General features: G+C 52.2%; 9 protein-coding genes across 9 annotated transcripts; 2 read left to right on the top strand and 7 right to left on the bottom strand.

Moving 5' to 3' along the window:
* Positions 1 to 1,566: 1,566 nt before the first annotated feature.
* On the bottom strand, positions 1,567 to 4,280 carry BDZ99DRAFT_575275 (TPR-like protein; the record flags this gene model as incomplete). Its single annotated transcript, XM_033728453.1, has 2 exons — positions 1,567 to 4,101; positions 4,151 to 4,280. 2 exons carry the CDS (start codon positions 4,278 to 4,280, stop codon positions 1,703 to 1,705), a joined length of 2,529 nt encoding a protein of 842 aa, XP_033571592.1. The 3' UTR covers positions 1,567 to 1,702.
* Positions 4,281 to 5,157: 877 nt separating this feature from the next.
* Positions 5,158 to 6,914, top strand: BDZ99DRAFT_149369 (uncharacterized protein). The gene has a single exon (XM_033712761.1). It carries the CDS (start codon positions 5,314 to 5,316, stop codon positions 6,718 to 6,720), a length of 1,407 nt encoding a protein of 468 aa, XP_033571591.1. The 5' UTR covers positions 5,158 to 5,313; the 3' UTR covers positions 6,721 to 6,914.
* Positions 6,915 to 6,953: 39 nt separating this feature from the next.
* BDZ99DRAFT_575272 (NAD(P)-binding protein) lies at positions 6,954 to 8,050 on the bottom strand (the record flags this gene model as incomplete). Its single annotated transcript, XM_033728452.1, has 3 exons — positions 7,829 to 8,050; positions 7,401 to 7,749; positions 6,954 to 7,320 (listed from the first exon to the last, which is right to left on the bottom strand). The coding sequence occupies exons 1-3, from the start codon at positions 8,028 to 8,030 to the stop codon at positions 6,954 to 6,956; spliced, it is 918 nt and encodes a 305-aa protein (XP_033571590.1). The 5' UTR covers positions 8,031 to 8,050.
* An 842-nt stretch (positions 8,051 to 8,892) lies between these two features.
* BDZ99DRAFT_544448 (ubiquitin-conjugating enzyme E2 8) lies at positions 8,893 to 10,163 on the bottom strand (the record flags this gene model as incomplete). The annotated part of the gene is made up of 6 exons (XM_033726817.1): positions 8,893 to 9,225; positions 9,324 to 9,505; positions 9,555 to 9,669; positions 9,722 to 9,759; positions 9,877 to 9,931; positions 10,127 to 10,163. The coding sequence occupies 6 exons, from the start codon at positions 10,161 to 10,163 to the stop codon at positions 9,086 to 9,088; spliced, it is 567 nt and encodes a 188-aa protein (XP_033571589.1). The 3' UTR covers positions 8,893 to 9,085.
* Positions 10,164 to 10,807: 644 nt separating this feature from the next.
* Positions 10,808 to 12,382, top strand: BDZ99DRAFT_451727 (3-methyl-2-oxobutanoate hydroxymethyltransferas-like protein). The gene is made up of 2 exons (XM_033718232.1): positions 10,808 to 11,530; positions 11,587 to 12,382. The coding sequence occupies exons 1-2, from the start codon at positions 11,117 to 11,119 to the stop codon at positions 12,208 to 12,210; spliced, it is 1,038 nt and encodes a 345-aa protein (XP_033571588.1). The 5' UTR covers positions 10,808 to 11,116; the 3' UTR covers positions 12,211 to 12,382.
* Positions 12,383 to 13,161: 779 nt separating this feature from the next.
* Positions 13,162 to 13,878, bottom strand: BDZ99DRAFT_397392 (APG12-domain-containing protein; the record flags this gene model as incomplete). Its single annotated transcript, XM_033716048.1, has 3 exons — positions 13,162 to 13,221; positions 13,281 to 13,480; positions 13,707 to 13,878. The coding sequence occupies 3 exons, from the start codon at positions 13,876 to 13,878 to the stop codon at positions 13,162 to 13,164; spliced, it is 432 nt and encodes a 143-aa protein (XP_033571587.1).
* A 1,187-nt stretch (positions 13,879 to 15,065) lies between these two features.
* BDZ99DRAFT_397766 (uncharacterized protein) lies at positions 15,066 to 17,131 on the bottom strand (the record flags this gene model as incomplete). The annotated part of the gene is made up of 4 exons (XM_033716061.1): positions 15,066 to 15,158; positions 15,209 to 16,473; positions 16,507 to 16,591; positions 16,652 to 17,131. The coding sequence occupies 4 exons, from the start codon at positions 17,129 to 17,131 to the stop codon at positions 15,066 to 15,068; spliced, it is 1,923 nt and encodes a 640-aa protein (XP_033571586.1).
* A 1,036-nt stretch (positions 17,132 to 18,167) lies between these two features.
* Positions 18,168 to 21,447, bottom strand: BDZ99DRAFT_397743 (uncharacterized protein; the record flags this gene model as incomplete). The annotated part of the gene is made up of 7 exons (XM_033716060.1): positions 18,168 to 18,351; positions 18,399 to 18,905; positions 18,961 to 19,304; positions 19,635 to 20,119; positions 20,170 to 20,721; positions 20,769 to 20,867; positions 21,147 to 21,447. 7 exons carry the CDS (start codon positions 21,445 to 21,447, stop codon positions 18,168 to 18,170), a joined length of 2,472 nt encoding a protein of 823 aa, XP_033571585.1.
* Positions 21,448 to 21,599: 152 nt separating this feature from the next.
* On the bottom strand, positions 21,600 to 22,215 carry BDZ99DRAFT_467309 (uncharacterized protein). Its single transcript, XM_033720994.1, has 2 exons — positions 21,845 to 22,215; positions 21,600 to 21,801 (listed from the first exon to the last, which is right to left on the bottom strand). The coding sequence occupies exon 1, from the start codon at positions 22,071 to 22,073 to the stop codon at positions 21,900 to 21,902; it is 174 nt and encodes a 57-aa protein (XP_033571584.1). The 5' UTR covers positions 22,074 to 22,215; the 3' UTR covers positions 21,600 to 21,801; positions 21,845 to 21,899.
* Between the last annotated feature and the right edge of the window lie 911 nt (positions 22,216 to 23,126).

The following is a 23,126-nucleotide window of genomic DNA, read 5'->3' as shown; positions in this document are numbered from 1 at the left end:
CTCTGCTTGCTCTGCTTGCTCTGCTTGCTCTGCTTGCTCTGCTTGCTCTGCTTGCTCTGCTTGCTCTGCTTGCTCTGCTTGCTCTGCTCTGATAACTCTTATCGTCCCAGATCAACGAGAGCACCTTTACTCTGCTTCCTCTGCTCGCTTACCCCTACAGATCAGACAGAGAACGTCACGTGACTCTAATCACTTGATCCTTGGGTTCCTGATTCCCTTCCAGTCCGTTCTTCTTATATCCCTTATAGGTTTGTGTGCGGTTCTGGTTGCGTGGTTCGTAACAACAAAGAGCACAGTTATAGTTAACTTAATATAGTACTTCCCTAAACTTATATAGTTATTATAGGGGAGCGCTACTCGTACACCCCCTTTTCACTACACGTACACCCCCTAATCGCTACACGTACACCCCCCTCCTCTTGGCGCTTCACCACCTTCTAATTGGCTCGGAGAGCCCGGACCTTCCTCCAGGCATTCACCTTTACGTCTCTCTACACGTGATGCTATATACGAGGCCGTACGTGATGCTATACGCGAGGCCGTACGTGATGCTACACACGAGGCCGTACGTGAGCTCGTACGTGAGGCTATACATGAGCTCGTACGTGAGCTTGTACGTGAGCTCGTACGTGAGGCTATACATGAGCTCTGTCACGGTGACGATGTATCGGGCATTTGAACGCGAGATAGACAAGTATCAGATTCAAAGGATAACTACGTGCTATTACCGTGGTTGGTTACAAGACGTCAAGATGCCGAATTGAATTAGGGACGGGAGCCAGGCTATATACAGGACGAGAAAAGGGGCTCGCACATAGCGCGTGGCCCTAACAGAATCGGGAATCAGGTGGCAGGCGCGTGGCGCACGCGTGCGCACGTATGCGGCAACAAGGTGTCAGGGGATTGATGCTTAGAGGGAGGCCATGATCAATACCGTGACAAGCTCGTACGTGAGCTCGTACATAAGGCTATACAAATTGGCATTATGTGATTGCTTGTGTTGTACATGGCCGCATTTGGAGAGAGCATTCGGAATTAGTGAGCGAGTTAAGCGAGCGAATCGGAGGCTACGGAACAGTGTTCCGAGCCAATTAGAAGGTGGTGAAGCGCCAAGAGGGGGGGGTGTACGTGTAGTGAAAAGGGGGTGTACGTGTAGTGAAAAGGGGGTGTACGAGTAGCGCTCCCCTTATTGTATTCTTAATACCTTAAGAGTTTATCTCTTAACTTATATAACTTTTTTTAGACTTTTAACTTAAATAGTAGTAGTATTAGAGGAGAGTGCACGGTAGGGGGCTTATAGATAGAATTGATGATAATAGTGTATTAAGAAACGAATCCTTAAGGAAACCCGGAGGGGGCTCCGCGAAGGATGCATATGTGCTTCCGTAAGGCGAACACGTAAGGGCACTAGGCCCGAACGGAGTTCGCATGCGAATAGCATGCTATACGTAGGTCTATATACTGTATAGGCGCTCTAGCACCTTATAGCGAACTTTGCTTCTTTTTACCCCTTATTCTGTAGCTACCGCTGTATATATAGCTTTGCTAGCAGTAAGTTGAGTTAGGGTTCTGATAGCAAATTTTGTATGGGGGTGTTTGTCGCTATGAATCCGCTTCATTTTCTGTACGGCTACATCTGATAACGTTATTGCCTCGTCTAGCTGGCCTTGGTCTCCAAGCGTCTTTGCAAGGTTGCTCATTTCTAAGATTGTGTCTGGATGTTCTTCGCCGCCTCGTCTAGCTGGCCTTGGTCTCCGAGCGTCTGTGCAAGGTTGCTCATTACTAAGATTGTGTGTGGATGTTCCTCGCCGAGAATACGCCTCATCTTCTCGAACACCTCCTTGAACATCTTCGCCGCCTCGACCAGCTGGCCTTGATCTTCAAGCGTGGACGCAAGGTTGCTCATCGCCGACATTGTGGAAGGATGTTCCTCGCCGAGGATGCGCCTCCTCTTCTCAAACACCTCCTTCTTTATCTTCGCCGCCTCATCTAGCTGGCCTTGGTCTCCGAGCGTCTTTGCAAGGTTACTCATTGCTAAGATCGTGTCTAAGTGTTCCTCACCGAGGATGCGCCTCCTATTTTCGAGTACCTCCTTCTTCATCTTCGCCGCCTCGTCCAGCTGGCCTTGGTCTCCGAGCGTGACTGCGAGGTTGTTCATCGCCGAGATTGTGGAAGGATGTTCCTCACCGAGAATACGCCTCATCTTCTCTAGCACCTCCTTCTGCATCTTCGCCGCCTCAACCCGCTGGCCTTGGTCTTCAAGCGTGGACGCAAGGTTGCTCATCGCCGACATTGTATATGAATGTTCCTCACCGAGGATGCGCCTCATCTTCTCGAACACCTCCTTCTTCATCTTCGCCGCCTCGTCCAGCTGGCCTTGGTCTCCGAGCGTGACTGCGAGGTTACCTATTGCTGAGATCGTGTCTAGATGTTCTTCGCCAAGGATGCGCATCCTCTTTTCTAGTACCTCCTTCTTTATCTTCGCCGCCTCGTCCACCTGGCCTTGGTCTCCGAGCGTCTGTGCAAGGTTACTCATTACCAAGATCGTGTCTGGGTGTTCCTCGCCGAGGATGCGCCTCCTCTTCTCAAGCACCTCCTTCTTCATCTTCGCCGCCTCGTCCAGCTGGCCTTGGTATCCGAGCGTGACTGCGAGGTTGTACATCGCCGAGATGGTGTCTGGATGTTCCTCGCCAAGGAGTCGACGCTTCTCATTCCATATAAACTCCTGAATTACACGTCCTTCCGGCAACCGCCCAATATTAGCAATAAATACCCCTGCTAATACTAGTTCGTTAAGCGTGCCATCTGCTGCTTGATCCCATGCGCGTCCGGTACCGCCAAGCATCGCGAAGTTCGCCATTACATGCGGCACCAGCCGGAGCTTCTCTTCTGGCGTATTCCCGCAGCCATTGATTGCTTTCACAACAAGCTTAAAAGTGGTGACACTGAACCTGTGTTGCTCATCTTCCGTGAGCCTGTCGTAGCCCCAAGCGTGTACCAGCTTGTGCATTGCGTAGCTTTGTTGATCCTCTTTCCATTGCACAAACGAATATCTCTGCAACATCTCAAAGCACCCCTCTAGCTTGTAGATATCCTCCGTCGGCGTAGAAGAGACTTCAATAGCACTACCTGTCGATCTCGTACTTTCTAGTTGCCTGCTAGTCCCAAACAGCTGCAGAAAAATATCATCGAAGCTGAAAAATGACAACATGGTCATAAGTGTTGACGCCTCGGAACTCTGCTCGTGAATAGCGTGGTATGACGTTTCCCATGTAGTAAGCACACTCTCGCTGTACTGATGGATGAGACTCTCGGGTTTTCGCTTTAGTAGTTCGCGCCGGCGCTGTCTGTATTCCGGGAGGTATGCCTTAACATCCGACTGTAGCCGCGGAGTTCTCCCTACATATGTGGAAGCAAGAGTGACCGCTAGCGCCAGATACCCGAGCTCTTTGACAATAGCCCTGACTTCATGTTCGATGTCTTGATTATCACGCCGTAGCCGAGAGTACTTGTAGAACAGCTCCGCAGCCTGGGCCTCCTCCATATCACCAACCTGCACCCCTTCTAGTCGTGTCATGTCCTTTGCCGTACTGCTCCGGCTTGTAACGATAATATGTAGTGATGCCACGTCAGGAATAAAGCGCTTGATGTCAATGTATTCGGTGACCTCTTCGTTCTCGATTATGTCGGCGCCATCAAACACTATCAGCCACGGCCCTCGCTGACTAGAAAACCAGCTCTTCACTCCTATCACAGCACTGTCAACACTAACTGTCTCTTGCCCAGCGACCATCTGCACGCCAAACAGCGTCTGATAGAGGTTGACAAAGTCTCGCTCGAGCGACTCCTTCCGTCCGGCCTCGATCCAGAACGTTGCCTTGTAGTCGGTGCGGTACTGTCGCACGTAGTCTAGCACCAGCTGTGTTTTCCCAGCGCCGCCGAGTCCCCAGACGACAAGCGTCTTCGTGTTTGTGTCTGCAGCATCGTCGCACAGCTGTGTCTTAATCTCGTCGCGTAGGAAGGCTCGCGGAACGTATGCCTTCACCGGTTCAAGCGAGGAGTGGGAGAACTGGCCAGCAAAGTCGGGCCGTGCTGTGGAATCTGATCGTCGTTAGTATTGAAACCAGGACAGCAGCCGGCATAAGCTCACTGATAGTAACTCCACTAAAGTTGCCTTGGAAGACTGAACCGCCCGTCACCTGCGTAGTTCCGAAGCGTGATCCTTCTTGGTGGATGTGCGCCGCGCCAGATCGCAAGCCTGGTCGCACTGGCAAATCCATGGCGAAAGGTATGGATCGTCGTGGATACTCCGATGGAGGACACCACGATCACTCTCCGCAATCTTCAGCTGTTACGCCGGTAAGGCGTTCCTTCACAATTCTCGCAATGGCTACACCACAACAACATAAACTCCTACACAAAGAGGGCAGATTAGCTCTTGCTTTCCAGGCATACAAAATGGGCCAAGTAAAAACCCTCGAGACAGCTGCGAAGCTATTCGACGTTGCCCCAAATACACTACGGCGACGCGATGCCGGTATTCAACCTCAACGCGGTCACAACGCGCCAAATCGCCGTCTTACACCAGCACAAGAAGAGAGCCTTAAGCAGTGGATTCTATCAAGAGATCAACGCGGTATGCCGCCACGAATTGAGGTTGTACGGCAGATGGCTGCATTATTAGCTGCGCAGCGTGGACCCGCCAAACCCATCGGCATAAATTGGGTGTCAACCTTTCTAAAGCGCCACAACGATCTACAATCCAAATTCAATTGCAAGTACGATTATCAACGGGCCAAATGCGAAGATCCAGTTATTATTCGAGGCTGGTATAAGCGTGTACATGATACAAAGATGCAATACGGAATTCAGGATGATGATACCTGGAACTTTGATGAGACTGGCTTCCAAATGGGTGTTATCGCAACAGCTGCAAAAGTTGTTACCGGAACAGATCGAGCCGGCCGTCCAAGAACAATACAACCAGGCAATCGAGAATAGCCTCATGCATAGCCTCACGTACGAGCTCACGTACAAGCTTACATACGAGCTCACGTACAAGCTCACGTGCAAGCTCACGTACGGCCTCGCGTATAGCATCACGTGCAGAGAGATGTAAAGGTGAATGCCCGGAGGAAGCTCCACGCTGCTCTGAGCCAATTAGAAGGTTGTGAAGCGCCAAGAGGGGGAGGGGGGGTTGTGCGCGGAGTGATTAGGGGGTGTGCGTTCATCCCTCCCCCAATTCTATATTAAATCCAATCAATCTGCTCTCTAGTTAAGCCTGCCGCCCGTTTACCAACCACACTGCTCACCATGGACCAGAAAAACAAAGCCCGGCTCAAACACCTGAGCAAAACCACCATCCCCCGCTATCTCTTCCGCGGCTGGTGCGCTCTATCCGGCGGCGGTGCAGCCGGCCTGAACACCGTAGACGGCGTCTGCCCACACGCCTTCAACCGTGGCCGCGGCCACAAAAACGTGTACAACTTGACCTACGACCAGCTCCATACCATGGCCGTATCCCATTACGGGGGCGGCTTGCTCCCAGAGACCGAGCTCAGCTCCTGGGCCGCGAGCATCAGCGTCGCGCTCTCCTACGCCCGTCGCGAACCAAGCAGCCACCTGGCCATCCTCGACACCAAGGTCCTCGGGAGCAGCGTTAAGGTGTGGCACGCGCCGCAGCTGCTCGACTGGGGGCCCCACGAGTACCTCGCCCACGGCCCCATTGGCGGAGACGGGTACAAAGCTGTGCCGGTGACGGCGCTCGAGGCCGCCGGGCTGAGGGCGCTGGGGGAGGACCCTAAGGAGTATGAATACCTGCTGCGTGACGAGCAGGCAGGGCGTCATTCGCCGCCGGCGAAGCTGGAAGTGAGCGGCCCAGATGTGATCTTCGGAGCGTGCAAACAGGTCGCAGAGCTCTATGGTCGGGCATTCGCGATGCCAGTGGCGCTAGCGCTTCTGGCGTGGGTTCCGCGGGATTGGTATTGCTACGACGAGCCATCTGCGGAGGATAAGGCTGTCATTACGCGGGGGCTGACGCCGCTGGCGACGCCGCAGGATTGGACGGAGAGCGTGGCGATCTTGGTGGATGATAGAGTCGACACCGGGGGGTATTTGGACGTTAGGCGGCTTATGAAGCTGATGCAGGTGCTGGCGGACAGAAATCATGGCAAGGGGGTGAGGCAGAGAGAAATGAGGGAGAGAAAGAGGGCGTTGGGAGAGGCGGAGAGGAATAGAGAGCAGGTGGAGAATCTGAGGGAGGGAGCCCATAACCAGAAGCCGAATTTGGAGGGCAAAGGGGGCAAAGGAGTGAAGCATGAGGGTGAGAGGGGATCCGGCAGAACCAGGGCTGGTAACGGAAGTTTGAGGGGACAGAGGAGAGTGGAGAAAGGTGATGAAAAGAAGGACGAGGAGAGCAACGTCGCAAACGGGGGTTGCAATGGAGTTTCTAAGCCATCGGGAGAAGGGAAGAAGGACGAAGCGAAGAGAAACGCTAATCCAGAGCCAAAGGCGAAAGCGAAGAATAACGCCCTAAAGGAAATAGACAGAAACGCGGCACGCAAGAAAGACCCAGAGACACCCAAAAAAGCGAAAAACGACAAGCAGGCAAGGGACAAGCAGGCAAGGGACAAGACAGTCGGCGATGAAGCACCAAAGCTGCCACCCGGTAAGGCGACAAAGAGTGCCCAGAAACCGAAAAACGCGAGGCGGAAAAGATGATGCCGCGTGGAAGAGACAAGGAGGAGCAGATTGAATTCATACTTCGACTTTGTAGTAATGGGAGTAATGGGAATAATGGAAGCAAATATGTAGGGAACGGCCCATGTACTGAATTTGTGGATCAGATCGAATATGAGAGACTCGTCGTTTAGTAGTGAGCTGAGATTAGTTCTGACAGCTCACCTGGCGCCAACCACACCAACCCCCCTCAAACCCCCCGAATCCCCGTCCACTCACTCCTGCAGCCCCTCGCTCCTCTCCTCCAAAATCCTCCTCACCGCCTGCTCGAACCCCTCTGGCTCAAACCCAAACACCTCATTATCCCACGGCTGCGGCACCCCCACCACACCCAGCTCCCCCAAATTTTTCTTCAACAAAAAAGCCAACTCCCCATCCACATCCCCCGCCTTCCTACACGCCTCGGCCTTATCGACCGCCTCCTGCTGCGACAAATACGTACACGTATACTTCACCCCCTGCACCTTCTCCAGCGTCGCAATCACCTCCCGCCAAGTATACAACCCCCCCGGGACGCGGAACCAGCGCTCCCTGCTCTCGCTCTTCGGGAGGAGCGTAGACTGCACAATATACTTCGCGGCACTGCACACACACACGCATCAGCCCCTTTCCCCCCAACACACGAAGCAAATCCAAACCAAAAAAGAAAAATGCAAACTCACTCCCTCGCGGACGTCCACTCGCCCGCCCTCCCCGGGCTGCCATACAACTCAAACGTGTGCTTCGCGATATCAACGCCAAACAGCGGCATCAGCGCGAACTCGACAAAGTGGCCCGTCATCACGACGCTGTAGTTGAAGCTCGCGTGCTGTGGGACCACGGCGCGCAGGTGCGCCACCGTGCGCTGTTTCTCGCGCCAGTAGCCGTTGCTGAGGAACTCGCCTTGGTGGCCGTCGCTGCCGTACTCGGAGGGGTAGAATTCCGTGACTCCCGCGGCGATGGCGGCGTCGATGATGGCGGGTTGGTCTTTCATGACGAGGTTGCCGAGAAGGGAGATGACGGTGTCGAAACCTGGGTTGTAGTGCCGTGAGTGGCACGGAGAAGAGAGGAGGGCCGGGGGGGGGGGGGGGGAAGGGAGGGGTAGACATACCTTTGAATGAGGCAGCATCGGTATAGGACCCGATGATGAGTTCGAAGCCTTTAGCTTCCACGTCTGCGAACTTGTGGCGTTTGTGTTCTTCGGTGAGAATGGCAAGGCGGGTGAAGCTAGAGCGGTTGCGGAGGAATTCGAGGGAGACGTAGTTGCCGAGCCAGCCGCTTGCACCGATGAGGATGACGGAGGGAGAGGCCATGATGTGCACTTTGGTTGTATAAGAGCCGATTTATTCGAGAGGAGGTGGAGAAGTAATGCTGGGGCAATGAGATGAAAAGAGCAGTTGTTCGCTGCAGAATGTGGGCTTTAAGTACTTTTCAAAGAAGGGCCCCAGGAGCTCCGGCCAAGATACGCAATGCTGCATTATTAGAAATCCAAATGCCTGCTGAATGTGTGCTTGAGCATGAGGCATAAGGAAAAGGTGGGCATTGGGAAAGCTAACCTCGAATAGGCAGTGGGTGTCGGCCTGAACCAATCAGACCGTGGTGTGTTCAAAGCATTGCATGCCGCGCAAACAGATACCCACTTCCTATTGTGGTCTAGCACAGACTCTATACTTCGGCGCGGATGACATGTCCGCCGTTGAAACCCATCATAATTTGGACTAGACCGCAGTCAAATATACCCAATACCTTGTAGAGCTTAGCGTTAGCGTACCTAGGTGGCCTTGAAAACTAATCAGGCATCACTGATCAGCGAACAGCGTAAGAGAGACGGTTCGGTTAGTCCCGCGCAGCCGAAGGAAATGCGGAGTAGAGAGTAAAGAATTCTGTGTCCATTCATGGCTCGGTGGCCTCGGAGCATACTGACCGGTTGCTAAAAGCAGGTCCAGCCTAGTTCCAAGCTGGCACCGCATTACCTTGTGCATGATTCCCTCACCACCGTATTCCTCTAACTGGAAGAACCCGACAGAGACGACGAAGTGGAAAAAGATAGGACAAAGCAATAAAATCCAACCACGCGACCCATTCCAATCCAATCCAAGTTACCCCCATAAACCCGACACCCAGGCACGTGGATTCGTGCCAAGGTAAAAGCCAGGAACATGAAACTCCCATGCAAACGCCTAGAACCCGTGGGCCGAGCTGAAAGAACGCAAATCGTGCGTTGCCGCTATTCACGAAGAAAGGGAATATGGTAGTGTGGCTGTAGACGGACTCGAGCTGAAATCGAGACACACTGACGCTGGTGCCTCGTAAGATGCTGGGGATATATGTAGAATGAACGCCAAAGTGGAAAGGGCATGAGGGGAGGCTAGATCTCCTCCATGTTGCCAGCGGGCTCCTCGTCTTCGCCTGACGCGTAGCTACCGACGGAGCTCATTTCGTCGTCAAGGTCGCTTTCTTCGTCGGCTTCGTCGGCAGCATCTTTCGAGGCATATTTGGCGACATACTCTGCGAATTCATAAGTAGATGGTTCGAATAGAAGTGGGAAAACTGTCAAAAGAAGTCCACGTATTGTGACTTCCCAGGGCAAGAAGGCGGCTACTCACCCTTCACCTTTGCATCATAACTCTTCGGCTCCCGCATCAGCAACGCAGCAGCCTCGCCATTCAACGGGTCGGTGGGGTTCGGGTAGCGGAGAAGTTGCGGAAGGAAGACTTCGAAGATGTTGATCATGTCATACATTGGTGACCAGGTCTGGTTGATGACATCCAGGCATACGGAGCCCGACCTTCACGGGTGTTAGTTGCAGTCTTAGGGTTCCAGGACAGGGGTCATACAACTCGTCGATGTTGGGGTGGAATATCCGATTCACGAAGCCGATACTGGGGCTCTTGTAGGGGTATTGGTCGGGGAGTTCGACGTGGATCTTCCAGAGACCCCCGGCGAAGGGTGCTGTGTTAGTATTAGTAAATGAGTATCGAGGAGAACATAGGGGAACACCGACTCTCTTCAGGACCCTTGAATCGCACATAGAATTCTTGCCTATGGTGCCGTTAGGACTGTGTGGAAGCCGAATAGTGTAGTTAGTGGTAGGATGGTATAACGAACACTGCGCCAGGTTAGCTTCCATCTGCGGAGCCTGGACCGGGGATTTCCAACGTACTATTGTCATTGACCAGAGTGACTTCATAATCGCTCATCAGCCTACGCAAGTCTCAGCCTATTGTTCAGATATATGCGACGTGGTAGGAAGGTGGGGGAGCGCGTAGTAGACGTACATCCTATTCTCGTTAGCGGAGTTCATCATCACCAGCGGAATGTAGTGACTTACTTCATGACCTGAACACGCCGCAAGAAAGCTCGTTAGTCTTTGTGCTTCCCATAGCTACAGATAGTGCGCGGGATCCACCTACATCCGTCTCGATACGTCTCTTTGGGCTGCTCATCTTGTCGGGCTCTGGCTATCCACTTATTCTTCCGTGGATCTCGTACGGGCAAAGAAGCTGGTGGGAGAGTTCGTGTTCTTTCCCAAGCTCCAGGAAGGTTTTCAGCACTCAGAGAAGTTCAGTGTATTCCAGGCAAGCTCGGCGGGTGCTGCGGGCGGGATATATGCAGTTGGTTCGCCAGCGAAGTAGAGGGGCGCTCTGTTGGCGGGGTATGGCTGGATGGAGTGAGTCTATGCAGAAGTGAGAGCTGGATCAATGGGAGGCGGCAGATGAGGCGGTTGACGGCTGGCAGCAGTGGTCTAGGAGGCTATCTCACGGTAGAGAGGCTCGTAGAGGCAATGGAGGATGATGCTGGCAGCTGCAGAGTCACGCAAGCAGGCGGCGACGGCGGAAGTCACGGGGACCACTTGTCAAGTCTGGCCCGAGACCCCGCGATACATCACGTGGAGGTGTCTTGCGGATAGGTATGGGTAGCATTACTATGCATATGTACGATTCGGAAGAGAAAGCCGACTGCTATCTGGCAAGTTTTGGTGGTGAGTTTTACCAATAGGGCGGCTTGCAGGGAAACCTCAGAGCTCTGCCATCACGGTGCAACACCACACACAGAAGCCAGCCTCGCAGTGGCCTCGTCTCGACAAACACACTGTGACTCCACCACGCCGCAAACGACGACCTCGGGGATGTCGAACAAAGAGGCGCTGAGTCTGGGCGCGCGCTGACTCCATTCTCCGACAAGCACCGGACCGAGGCCCTGGAAAGCTGAACAAAACACCCACGGATCCCGCCTTCGTTCTCTCCTCTGCGCTGCAGAAAACATCACGAACCTCGCCATTTAAAACAAGACTCCGCACGTCCGCCATGGCCCGGAATCCTGTTTCTCTCGCCTCCTCGAATTCTCTGGAGAAGCCTCATCCACCACGCTTCGCCGCAAATACCCACCCGACATCGCCATGTCGCGTGCCTTGACTCGTCTTATCCCAACTTCTTCACTTCGGAGTTTGACGTCTTCACCACGATGGAGACCCTCGCTGCCGGTCGCAATATCGCAAACCTTGCTGTCGCCAGCTGCCCAGACTAGACATAGCTCACATTCACCTATGGGTGCTGCTCCAGCCCAAGTCCGCAAGCCCGTCACCATCAACACCCTGCAGTCGCTATACCGCAAGAACGAGCCCATAACTATGATCACCGCTCACGACTTCCCAAGTGGACACGTCGCCGACCACGCTGGCATGGACATGATACTCGTTGGTGACAGTCTCGCTATGGTTGCACTAGGTATGGAAGACACGAGCGAAGTACTGCTAGAAGAAATGCTGCTTCATTGTCGCTCTGTCGCACGAGCTACCAAGTCTGCCTTTACTGTATGCTCACCCGTCTATCTCTTGTTCACACTAAATCAACTCTAACCTCCTCTCAGGTCGGTGATCTACCCATGGGCTCCTACGAAGTCTCCCCCGAGCAAGCCGTCACCTCCGCTATCCGCGTCATAAAAGAAGGTCGAGTGAAGTCCGTCAAGTTAGAAGGAGGGGCGGAAATGGCTCCCACCATCGCCGCTATTACCCGTGCCGGCATACCGGTCCTTGCCCACATAGGTCTCACACCTCAACGCCAAAACGCTCTCGGCGGTTTCCGCGTACAAGGGAAATCAACCGCCTCGGCCGTTTCCCTCCTTCAAGACGCCCTCGCCGTACAGGCTGCCGGCGCTTTCGCCGTAGTCCTCGAGGCAGTGCCGGCTGAGGTCGCTGCCATCGTCACTGGTGAACTTAGCATCCCCACCATCGGAATCGGCGCTGGAAACGGCTGCTCGGGCCAGGTTCTCGTACAGGTCGACATGTCTGGAAATTTCCCACCCGGCCGCTTCCTCCCTAAGTTCGTGAAACAATACGGCAACGTATGGGCAGAGAGCATGAGTGCTATTCAAACTTACGGAAAAGAGGTCAAGAGTCGGGAATATCCAGCGAAAGAGCATACCTACCCCATGCCGGCAAAGGAGCTGGCTGAGTTCGAGAAGATAATCTCAGAAAAGAGGGAGAAATTGTGAGGACGATTAGTTGAAAAAGGCGGCGAATTCATTAAAAGCGTATAGAAGTTTTGGATACCCTGGTTTTGCATATTGAGCGCGCAAATGCCGTCGTTGGTTGGAGCATTTTCAATGCATTGAGAGCACAAAATAATGGATAGGATAGAATGAAAACTTACAACCGATTCGTAACATATGAGCACTTCGTTTGTATTGTGATGACACTGTCTGAGATGTCCCAGTGAGGCAACCCAACGCCGTTGCTACCCTCTAATCACCGCTCCAAATTGCACTGTAGCTGAATCTACCCCGACCTGGAGTCCCTAAAGCAGGTTCACTCTTTCGCGATGAATGACACCGTCTGAGGTGGCCCAGTGAGACACTCCTACAGAGATTTCTCAGTTCTGGTCATCGCTCCGTATCGCGCTGTAGCTGAATGTCCCTTAACTTGAAGTCCTAAACTAGGTCCAATCTTTCTCAACGGATGACACCGTCCGAGGTGCCGCAGCGAGGCAGCCCTAACAACATCTGTATCCTTGAATCACCGCTCTGATTTACACCGCACCCGAAGTCTTATTTTCTCTAACCTTAGATCAGCTCCATGATCACAGCTTCCAGTTGAACCGATTCCACTTCGCGCCACACGGGGGCTCCCCCGTTCGAAAACCACGCAACGTAGTTCCAAGTATCAACGAGATGAACCGTACGAACGATCAGTTTCGCAGACAACTCGTGGAAGTATTCACAAAAGCACCCACGCTACGTACAAGACTCCGTGCACACATGGTCCCCTCTTTTCCACCAGAGAACGCAAGAAAATAGATCCTGATATCGAAAGTTGCTTGATAACCAGACGAACTACGCCTACGCAATGCCCAAGCCGCTAATGCTCAACCTGACCATCCCCCCCCCCAAAAAAAAACGCCATAAAACGCCCCAACCTCGTCTCCGCTCCCCACCCAGTCCACTCATTCACCCAAACGCAGGCGTAATCGAATACGCCACCACCAGCTCCTCATTCGTCTTGAAACACTTTCAACCCCGTTAGCTTACCCCCCTCTCTTCCAGTCCCCTTTCCATCCATCACTCACCCGCCACAAATTCCCCACGCCCTCATCCGGCGCCGGCGCAAACACGCTATTCACATAGCAATTCAAGCTCTCGTGGGCCCCCAGCCTCAGCTTATTCCGCAGCGACGACACCACCACCTCGAAGCGCTGCGAGGACCTGATCATGAACTTCTGCTGCTTGAGGGCGGGCGCGGCGCCGACGGGGAGGAGGCGCACTTGGACTGCCAAAAACCTCATCGCTAGTTAGTAGTGTCTGGCGTGCCTTTCCCCCCTCTTCTTCCTTTAACCGAAAACGGAAGCATGGTATTATGGCGAGGAGACGTGGAGAATGAGGAGATTGCGGATAGTTTTTTCTTTTTTTTTTTCTTGTGGATGACGATGATACGTGGACTCGAAATACATGGATGGATGGTAGATAATGAATGGATTAAGAAACAGCGGACGCACCTTTCGCAACCCCCAACTCTCCCGCCCCTTCTAACGCGTGCGCCGCGTCGCGGGGTAAGCTGGTCAGCACGACCGACGCCGCCATCGTGAGCGGGATATCCGTCGCATCTTCCTCGTCCTCGATGGGGAGGTTGGCGGCGACGGACGATTCTGGGGAGGGAGGGGAGGACATCGTTGCTAGCGGATTTGCGGAGAAATGCAGTTCTGTTGGAGTGGGGTTGAGAGGAGTGGTATGAGTTGATTGTTGGAAGGTGGATGTGGTTAGGCGGCTGCCTTAAAAAAGCTAAGCGTTCGCCATAGAATAAGGCTGAGCGACGATCTCACAACGATGAATGTATATAGCTCAGTTGCGGGTTTATATCATCGGGGTTACATCTTATGTGTTAGTTTGCAGGCCGTAGCGTCTGAGCATTGAGGAAATGCGAACATCATGTACATATATGAGCGCCCTGTTTGTACCAGCATTGATTGCTGTAAGTTACGTGATTTTCTAAAGCTGACATTATGCAGCATTGCACACACATATTCCGAATCCATCTGATATTCTAATGCTTGGGATGGTGTATCGGAACATCAAACTACTTCATCATACAGTACTCCAGCTAAGACACAAGTTTAGGCACATGAGGTGCTGAAGCACCACAAACAGCGGCAAGAAGGCCGACTGTCAGCGTGTGAAACTTCTCTAATTTAGCTCTTAGGGACTTTACGTCTTCTAAAAACGTTTAGAATGCGCCGAAGCACCTCAAACAGTTGCAAGAAACTGCGCCCAGACTTTTGGCAAGGCACTGTATCAATCATCACCAGCCGCCTCACAAGTCACCACAAAACCACTCTAGCTCATGCCAATACAACAGTAGATAACCTCTATGTATCTTAGGATGCTTATGAATAAGACACTAGACAATGAAATACGCCTTCCAGGTAAGCCATGCCAAGCTATGAGTCCATGACAGAGACCACACCATGCCCCAATACAAAATACTCCCGACACCTCCCAAGTGCACAAGCATCAAGGCATCTATACCTGTTTTTGCGGTAAAACCACCAGCGACGCTAAACAATGCAGGCCATAAGATCCTACAGAGAACCACACAAGTGAACGGAGCCACCAAAGAAAGAGAAAAAAATGCGCCTCCGAAAATGCAGATGTCACCATGGAAATGCTGTGTAGTGGGTATTCGCAGAGAGAACACGCTTCCATATGAAGGAGGGCCTGGATGAAGGGTATACAGTAATAAGGATGACCATTGGTCGTGATTCATGTCGCGGAATTGCTTCCAGGATAGGTGATGATGGGATTGCTGGTGGAAGCTGGGCAACGATGATGGTATTTTTCGTAGTCGTTCGTAGACGAGACTATCGACGAACAAGCTGACTGAGAAGAGCGTCGAGTTCTCTCCAGTTCTCTAAAGTCATTGCGAATTTGCGATGTTTGCGCGAGGTGATGTGCTGGTTAGAGTTAGTGTTGTTCATGAAATGGCGTGTTGAGAGATACATACCTCATCGAAGTCGTTGAACTTCTCTCGGCAATTTTCGCAGTATCCGGGTTTGAGCTCCTTCTCTGTTGCCTTCTTACGACGGACAACAGCAACCTTCTGTTGCAACTTCTCTTCTTCAGAAACTGTCATGTCTTCGTGAATATGTGTAAGCGTGTCTTGGGCCTTTCGCTTCGCCGCCCTTGGGGGTGGACCGCAATCATTGTTGATGGCAGCACGAACATCATTCATGTAAGAGGATGGCATGCTGGAGGCTGAAGGTGCGTTGTTCTTCTCAAGAACCTTCCTCTTCAGTTGATGCATCTCTTTGCTGGTTCCAGCTCTTGCACCCGGGGCAGCAGCGGTAGAGGAGATCATCTGTGATCTAATAGCTGAAGTAACGTTCGATGGTTGGATTCCTGACGCGACAGGCTCGCCTCCAGCAAAGCGTGGGATGCCCCGAATGCTCGCCTGCGCGCTTCCAAACATAGGCGGCATGCTGTCTGGATTGCCACGCTTGGCCGGAACCAATGCGGGAGGATCGAGTGGTTTGGATTGGTTCAAGAGACCACCTGGCTGGCCTGCCGCACTTGTAGGTCGTCTCGCGAGATTGTTGTTTTGTGCCAATACTCGCCTTTCGCCTATATTGACAGACTGCCCATCCTTGGCAGCTTCCATAGCAGCGGCAGCACGAGTCCTGGGTACTGCTATCGACACTCGCTCGGTCCTTGCTTCTGACTGCTTCTCCTGGGCGTGAGAACGTTTTGAGTGATTTGGATCCTCCACGAACGGACACTTGCCCGGTCCGGTAACGCGAAACTGTGGCCATTTGCCTTCTTCTTTTGTTGCTGGTTTTGCGTATTCTCTGACCATGCAAGGTCGTGTTTGTTCATCCATGTCGTGGATGTAGATGTAGTAACCGCGAATTTGAACCATTTCTTGAGTGGCAACGGTCAAGTCACGGTCAGCAGGGCCATTGACCTTTTCGTTCTGGAGTAGTTGCTGGAGATCGACATCTCTTCCTGCCTTGGTCTGGGCAATAGCATGTCGGCGGGGATGCTCTGGAACCTGCTCGCCGGTGTCTGTGTGGAACATGGTATTCAACATTCGCTGGAGTTTTTCTGCCGACCAGATCTTCATGCCCATCTCTCTCGCCTTGTGGAGGATATCGCCATTGTTCGTCTTAGGCATTGGGGCCTCGAATGTGAATCGTCCCTTCAGAGTTTGAGCTTGATTCTCGGCCGAACGATCGAGAACAGACGGATCAATAGTACGCGATGCTCCCTTTCCTGTATGGTTAGAAGAGGATGTCTGCATTCCACTGGAGCTAGAGCTGTCATTCTCTGGGGGTATTGGACGCGTCGTCACGACGTGAGTGACGGCCTTGGAGAAGAATTTTTCTTCACGCTGTAAGACAAGTCAGTATAGCATGAAGATATAAGACGACATGGTGTATATAGAACCCACAGCACCAAGCGTATGTGCTTGCCTCGAAGCTCTGCTGCGAAGGTCATCGGGAATGCTGTCAAAATAGAAGACAAAGGTCGGAAACATCCGCTTGTAGTGCTTCTGCCATTGTCGAATGCTTTCCAGGTTCTCGTTGGTTACTTTCTGAGGTCGTTCAGATGACTTCGAGGGCGCCTTGACTTCTCGGGCAGCTTCAAGCTTCCTCTGGAAAGCATTGGGATTGTGGGTAGTTCTTCGGCCCAGACCGTGACGGCGAGCTTCGGCATCGTCGACCTCGACAATCAGCTTCTTTGTTGGCGGAGGCTGGCCGTAAGCTAGTTCGCGTTGATCGCTCGCGTGAGAACGCTGTCGTTTCGAGGCAGCGGCGGCGACGGCGCGGAAAGGTGAGTTGGCGGCATTGGGGATGTTTGCCAGCGGGGCGCGGCGACTCGTCATGGTGGAAATGACCTGGGGCGAGGGAGGAATAGACACTGCTGCCATCCGTAAGGATAGCTGACAACAGCGTGAGCCTGGTGTTGGTGGGTGGTCAGAAGAGGGAGGGGCAGGTCGAGCTTCCAACACGCGACTTGCTCACGTCGAGGCGGCGGCAGCGTTACGCGGTGGCCATGGCGGGCAGAGGACGGTGAAGGGCAGTGTAGAGGCGCTCCCAGCAGACAATTGAGCGAGTGGAAGGAAGATGGGAGCAGAGCAGGGCACGGAACTGGGTGCACGAGTGGTTTGTGATTGTTGTGGATGCGGCACTGGATATGGGACGAATGCTCGCTGCAGTCGCGCTAGTCTTTGTCAGCTCCCGCTCCCCAGCAACCATGTCGCGCCTTCCTTTCCTACCTTTGTATCAATATCAACAGTGGTGCCGCTCCACAACATTAACCCTCTCCTGCACTATGTATATTCACCACCATCACAATTCACTCATTCACCACTGTAGTCATGTAACGAACTCGCCAAGACATTTCTGTTGGTGAGCAGCTCCACGAAAACATATTCACCCCTCACGTGATGCGTCACTAAGAACAAACAGGACTCTGTCCCGCGATACACGAACTGCTTCTTCACACTGGAACAAACTAAGAAACCCATAACTTCAATTGGCCTGCTGGCTAGGCAAGCTTTGTATTACGTTCATTCACGTTTTGACTACGAATCGCAAGAACACCCTAAAATGAAACCCTAAAGCTCATTACGGCCCACCCAAAATTAGAACCTTTCTCATATGCTTATCGATGCGAGAACCCAACGAACGGGTCGTATTCTTCTGGGCTAGTTCCTATGAATGCGGTACGTTCATCATTGAGGGCGGGTTTCAGAGCGTTGCCCACCTTCTCAAATTGGAGGGCATTTTCGTCGTCGAGCAGTAGTCCATAAGCTTTTGATATAGCAAATGCAGATCGACAAGCAGCTCCAGTCTGGTTCTCGCATGTCTCAAGTATTTGGAGGGCCTCTTTGAAGTAGTCACTGGAACTTTATCAGCACAATGTGACTAGATGTATTTAATGATTGAAGCTGTGGAAACGTCTTACATAGACAAAGCAACGTCTCCTCGCTCTTGTACAATAGTCCCAATTTTATGCAATGTCAGCCCAGTATAGCTATGCGTGGGCATCAAAGTTCGTCGAAGGCGAAGACACTTTGACAAAGCATCGAAAGCTTCGCCGACTCGACCTTGCTTTTGGTAAATGTTGCCAGCATAGAATAGGTATCTGTTGCAACGTGTTAGCAAGCCCGCATTTGCCTACGGAAAACCTACATAGCCATTTGGGCGCTCTCTTCACCTCGCAACCTCCGAACGGCAGCCATCGCCTTCGAACCATACTTTAGTGCGTTGACATAGTCCCCCAAGAGCATATGGCATACGCATGCGTTGTTCAAGTACACATCTTCGTTTGGGCCCATGTCCGGTCTTTCGAGTAGACTGAGGACAAGTGGCAGAGCTATCTCTGGTTTCCCTTCGGCCATCAGCGAGACCGCGAGATTTCCGTCGGCTGCCGCAAGCCACTTATCATCTAGGTTGCCTTCCCGCATATTGGCCAATCGCATAGACTTGATCTTGGAGTGTAGGTTCAAAGCGTCACCCGTTTTGCCGGTTTCGTAGGCTACCGAAGCCCGAACGTTATACAGATGGCCCAGCTGGTCTTTAACATACCACTCACTGTATCCTGGATGATTGCTCAGGAGCAAAGCCTTCTCGCAGATCAGAATAGCGTCGGATGCCAATTTGTGTGCGATGGACATGTCGCCCCGCTCGAAGTAGAACCTAGGATCATTCATCATTTCGCGCCACGATACTGAAGAGGAGCAAATATGCCTACCAAGCGCAACGTGACGTAATCTCGCAGAGCAATATTGGGGACTGGACATCATCCTTCACCCACTTGTATGTATCCAGTAGCGCCAGTACATGACTGGAAAACTCCTCGCATCTCTTCCACTGGGAATGCAGAGGCTCACCGTCTCCTTGTTGTGGAAAGGCGCCATTCAGATAGAACTGAAGTTTGTTGAAAGCCACCACCCTTTGGTCTCGCGGCATATAGAACAGAACGGCACTCTGAACAAGGCGGTGGCAGCTGATACAATCGGCTCCTTGCTTTCGTGTGACTAGCGATCGTCCCATCAAGGCGGATATTGCTTGATCAAGTCTATTACTCATGAGTACCTAGGAATAGACCGCTTAGAGAGGGTTCAATGCTCACCGGGAAATGTCTGTGAACAGGAAGTCGAGATACCTTTCAACACCGGACATTTCCTCGAGTAGGTCCGGACCTTCGCAAAGCCTATGTTATGTTTAGCCACACCAACGTAGTCCTGAGATCTAGAGCTGGCGCCAATTGAAACATTCCACAACTTTGCAAGGAAATTATTGGGGCACAGGTTATGTGAGAATTACTGACATTGTCTGGCGATCTTTGGGCATGAAAAGGGACAGTGGAATGCCATCTGGATCCAAGAACGCGACCATATCTATGAGAAGTTGGGCCTTTTCGACAAAGCCTGGGTTCCCATTCGCCGTGAAATTAGCCAGGCTCCAAGTCTTGTCCAGAGATTGTTCGTAGTTTCCAACATATTGAGAGTAAACTTGGTCGTCGAAGAGAAATGTTCTTTCAAAATGAGGTTGAGCTGTTAGAAATTGAGTCAAGCTTAGTCCAGCAGAGTAGATGTAGCTTCCAGTCAAGAACACGGCGAGGGGAAGGTTTCCTACCGCGTCAGCGATAGCTTCAGCGGCAGTCCGCTCCTCTTGGGATGCAGCATTCTCTCTGTCAGTTCCAAGTCGTAGAAGGAATTTTTGCCCCTCTGAGGCAGAGAAGGGCAGAACTTCAATCGCTGCGGTCGGGCCTCCGAGGTGACGGGAAACGGCTGGGTTTCGCGATGTAAGAATGACCGCTCCGTGAGATCCGGTAGGCCAGAAAGGTTGGAGGGATGTTGAGGTCTCCACATTGTCGTAAATGATGAGCCACCTGCATGGGCGGCTACCTTCCCGTGATAGTTAGCTCCACCTTACATGGTTATGAGGGCAGGCGTACTTCGTTGGCTGGTCGCGCCTAGCCATCTCTTCAGCTCTTCACAACGCTGATGAGAGCTTTGCACACTCTGGTCAACTATTCCAAGCTGACCGGAAAGAGATGAAAACGAGCCCGATAGCTTCACGGAAGTTTCTGCAGTCACCCATAAGACAGCATCATAGTACTTCTGGTAGCGATAGGCGTATTCTAGGGCAATTTCCGTTTTACCAACGCCACCAGTGCCGTGGAGGCCAACCACGAGGAGCTTTCCTGGCAAAACTCCCGGTTGTAAGTCTTTCTCTAGTCTACTCAGTTCGACCTGACGAGCATGGAAATGGAGATTTCTGGTGTAAGGTAGGTTGTGGAACGGGTGTTGAAGAATGTGCATCTTCGGCTGCTGTCGAAGATCGAGCCTCAGGTCCTGAAATCCACGTAGTAGTTCTTGGCGGATCAATTGACTACTGATTACGCTCGCTTCTTGGTCAACCCAAATTGTGGAAATCTTCAGCTGTTCCACTCGCCTCCGAGTGTTCTCCTCGTATGATGAATCGAAGCGTTTGATGAACAAGTTACCTTGAAATTAGTCAATGCCGCACAAAGAGGGGTGGCATGTAACTCACTCAAGGACCGGTGTGAACAGAAACTAACTGCATCTTGACAAATCCCAATTACCTCGGCGTAATATTCCACCAGAGCATTTCTCAATGAAGCTGCTCTGGCTCCGGCTGGTTCGATAAGTTGATTGTAGTCGTGGAAACGCGGTAAGGCTCGTGCAAAAGACTCGAAAGCATCGACGATTCTACTAAGCATACGGGCATGTCGTGCAGAGAGCTTCGATAGTAAGCTTCAGAGTCCAAAGGCCTCTTTTTCACCGGAGAGGAGATGGGAGCCTCGGAAAGAGGGGTGACCAAATGGAGGCAAGGAAGTGGAGACAGTTCGACTAGCTCAAAAGCTAAAATGAAAGTACATTGCAGGACCGCTACCTAATTTCTGACCACAACAGGGACTCACCTCCAAAACAAACCAGATTGACCCCCAAACCAAAGCGAAGATCCCTGGATCTGACTGAAGGAACACTTTGACGACTTCAGAAAAGGATTGGATGGTATTCAGGAAAGGTTGTGCTCGTTCCAATGCCCGAATGATAGGACGGCCAGAGTACCGAGACTGTAATAACTTCGTTCTCTCCAATAGGGATTCCAGGTCTGGGGTGAGTAGCATTTTCTTGATTCTCTTGGGTGGCAACGTGTCCTCGTAGCGTTGTAGAGCCTCTTTCCAGATTCTCTCAAGTGGATCCATTTTCATTACACAATTCACATCAGGAAGTTTCACAAAGCGGAATGTGTTAAGATTCACTGTCTCGCACAGAATACGCTATCAAAACAGTGTTCGCGATACTATATGACAAGCCATATGAGCTTTGGAAAAAGCTAGAATCGTAAAGCCCTAAGGCATCTTCAAGGCGCCCTCACAGCATTGCCGGCAACTATGTGTCTGTTTCTAAGTCGTGCATATCATGTCCTCCAGACAGGGCCTCTGGCCCCGAATCGAATCCCAGTCGCAGGCTTACACAAAACGACCGATACCCAAAGAATGCCTCGCAATCCCAACGCCAATGCATGCGCTTCGTCGTCCATTTACACGTCGAAGACACTGGCAAGTCAGCTTAGAGACCAACAAGGATTTTCGTACCCACATCGTCTTAGAAGGCAGCGATTTAAGCTGGCACTCCCGCCTCCAAATCGTTCTCATCACTTTTCATCCGGAGGGCTCGTTCCAGTGCCCTGGCCGCCACCACCTCCTCCTCCTGATGACCCTCCTCCACCGGTCGTGCTGTCCTCATGACCAGAATTATTGACCGGTTCGTTGGTACACTCTGAAGGCGAGGCATTGTGGTTGTGAAGATGCTCCGATAACGTCGTCATGATGGTGGTGTACGAGTGGCTACCAGAAGGTTGGGTATGCTTTTGGAAGCCTCGGAGAGACTGAAGCCGGTGAGTGCGCCCTGAGAATGATGCACCTTTAAGTGCGCTTCAGCATGAGGCTTAAGAGATGGCCGGTGATAACTGCACACGTAGGTGGTGAGTCGACGCTATCCTTGGGCGGTGGAAGGCGATTTGGGGCGACTTCCTTTGCTACACAGCATCTGAAGGCCTCGGACGGGAGGCAGCCAATAACAGCTGCTTGAATGTTATCGGGCTTAGGAAAAGCAGGTCATTCGGGACGCACATCATCCTCAGCCCTGCCGACCCCTCATCAACTGACCAATAGACATTGTAGTGCATATTCATGATCATTTGCCACCCACCAGCAGTTACGACTGGAGTTCCTTTGGGCTCACGTTGGGCCGACACGGTCTGGATCTCCAGGAAAACAAGCGGTTTGTGTTTGGCTTAAAGCCTGGGCCCAAGGGCCGTAAAGAAGGCAAATAGCCTGCGGCTGACAAAAATGTCAGACCCGGATGATCGCGATTACTCTCCACGCGTCGGACCGACCCTAAAGGCAAATACCGCGTGGGGATGTGGGATATCGTTTGTGACTGTACACTCCCGAGACCGACTCTATACTGGTTAGCTGCGTGGGAGCCCCTGATCATTGGAGTATACTTATAAATGGCGTCTTATCTTCTATGAAGTCGCATATCCTAGGGAATTCCGTGGGGTTGGTTTCCTCAAACTCATCATTCCTCGACCTTCCTTGAGCTGTTTCATCAAACCGATTACGAGACGACACTGCTCCGAGTTTCTGGACCAGGTCACGCATCCGAGCGTGCTCTGTTTACAACAAGATTGCGCATCATACAAGCGGATAACCGTACTTGTGTCCCCCGCGGCCCGTTTTCCCAGTATCTTAGATACCAGCCTCCGATAATGTCAGCGCCGCTTCTATGCTGAAATGCCGCGATTAAGATTACCGGGTCCCTGCAGCTCGGCACAGCAACTAGACTTGCCACAAAACACGCCAAATCGAAATCACGG

The sequence above is a fragment of the Mytilinidion resinicola genome (genome assembly GCF_010093595.1).
Source record: "Mytilinidion resinicola strain CBS 304.34 unplaced genomic scaffold BDZ99scaffold_21, whole genome shotgun sequence".
Classification (NCBI taxonomy): Eukaryota; Fungi; Ascomycota; class Dothideomycetes; order Mytilinidiales; family Mytilinidiaceae; genus Mytilinidion; species Mytilinidion resinicola.
Note: the sequence above shows the minus strand (reverse complement) of the source record. Positions and strands in the feature narration are given on the sequence as shown.

What these genes read in the sequence shown, in the direction of transcription:
- BDZ99DRAFT_149369 (XM_033712761.1), top strand. Translation starts at nt 5,314, where the DNA reads ATGGACCAGAAAAACAAAGCCCGGCTCAAACACCTGAGCAAAACCACC.
- BDZ99DRAFT_451727 (XM_033718232.1), top strand. Translation starts at nt 11,117, where the DNA reads ATGTCGCGTGCCTTGACTCGTCTTATCCCAACTTCTTCACTTCGGAGT. An exon ending in CTACCAAGTCTGCCTTTACT is followed by an intron (nt 11,531 to 11,586) that starts GTATGCTCACCC and finishes ACCTCCTCTCAG; the next exon opens with GTCGGTGATCTACCCATGGG.
- BDZ99DRAFT_467309 (XM_033720994.1), bottom strand. Translation starts at nt 22,073, where the DNA reads ATGACGACGTTATCGGAGCATCTTCACAACCACAATGCCTCGCCTTCA.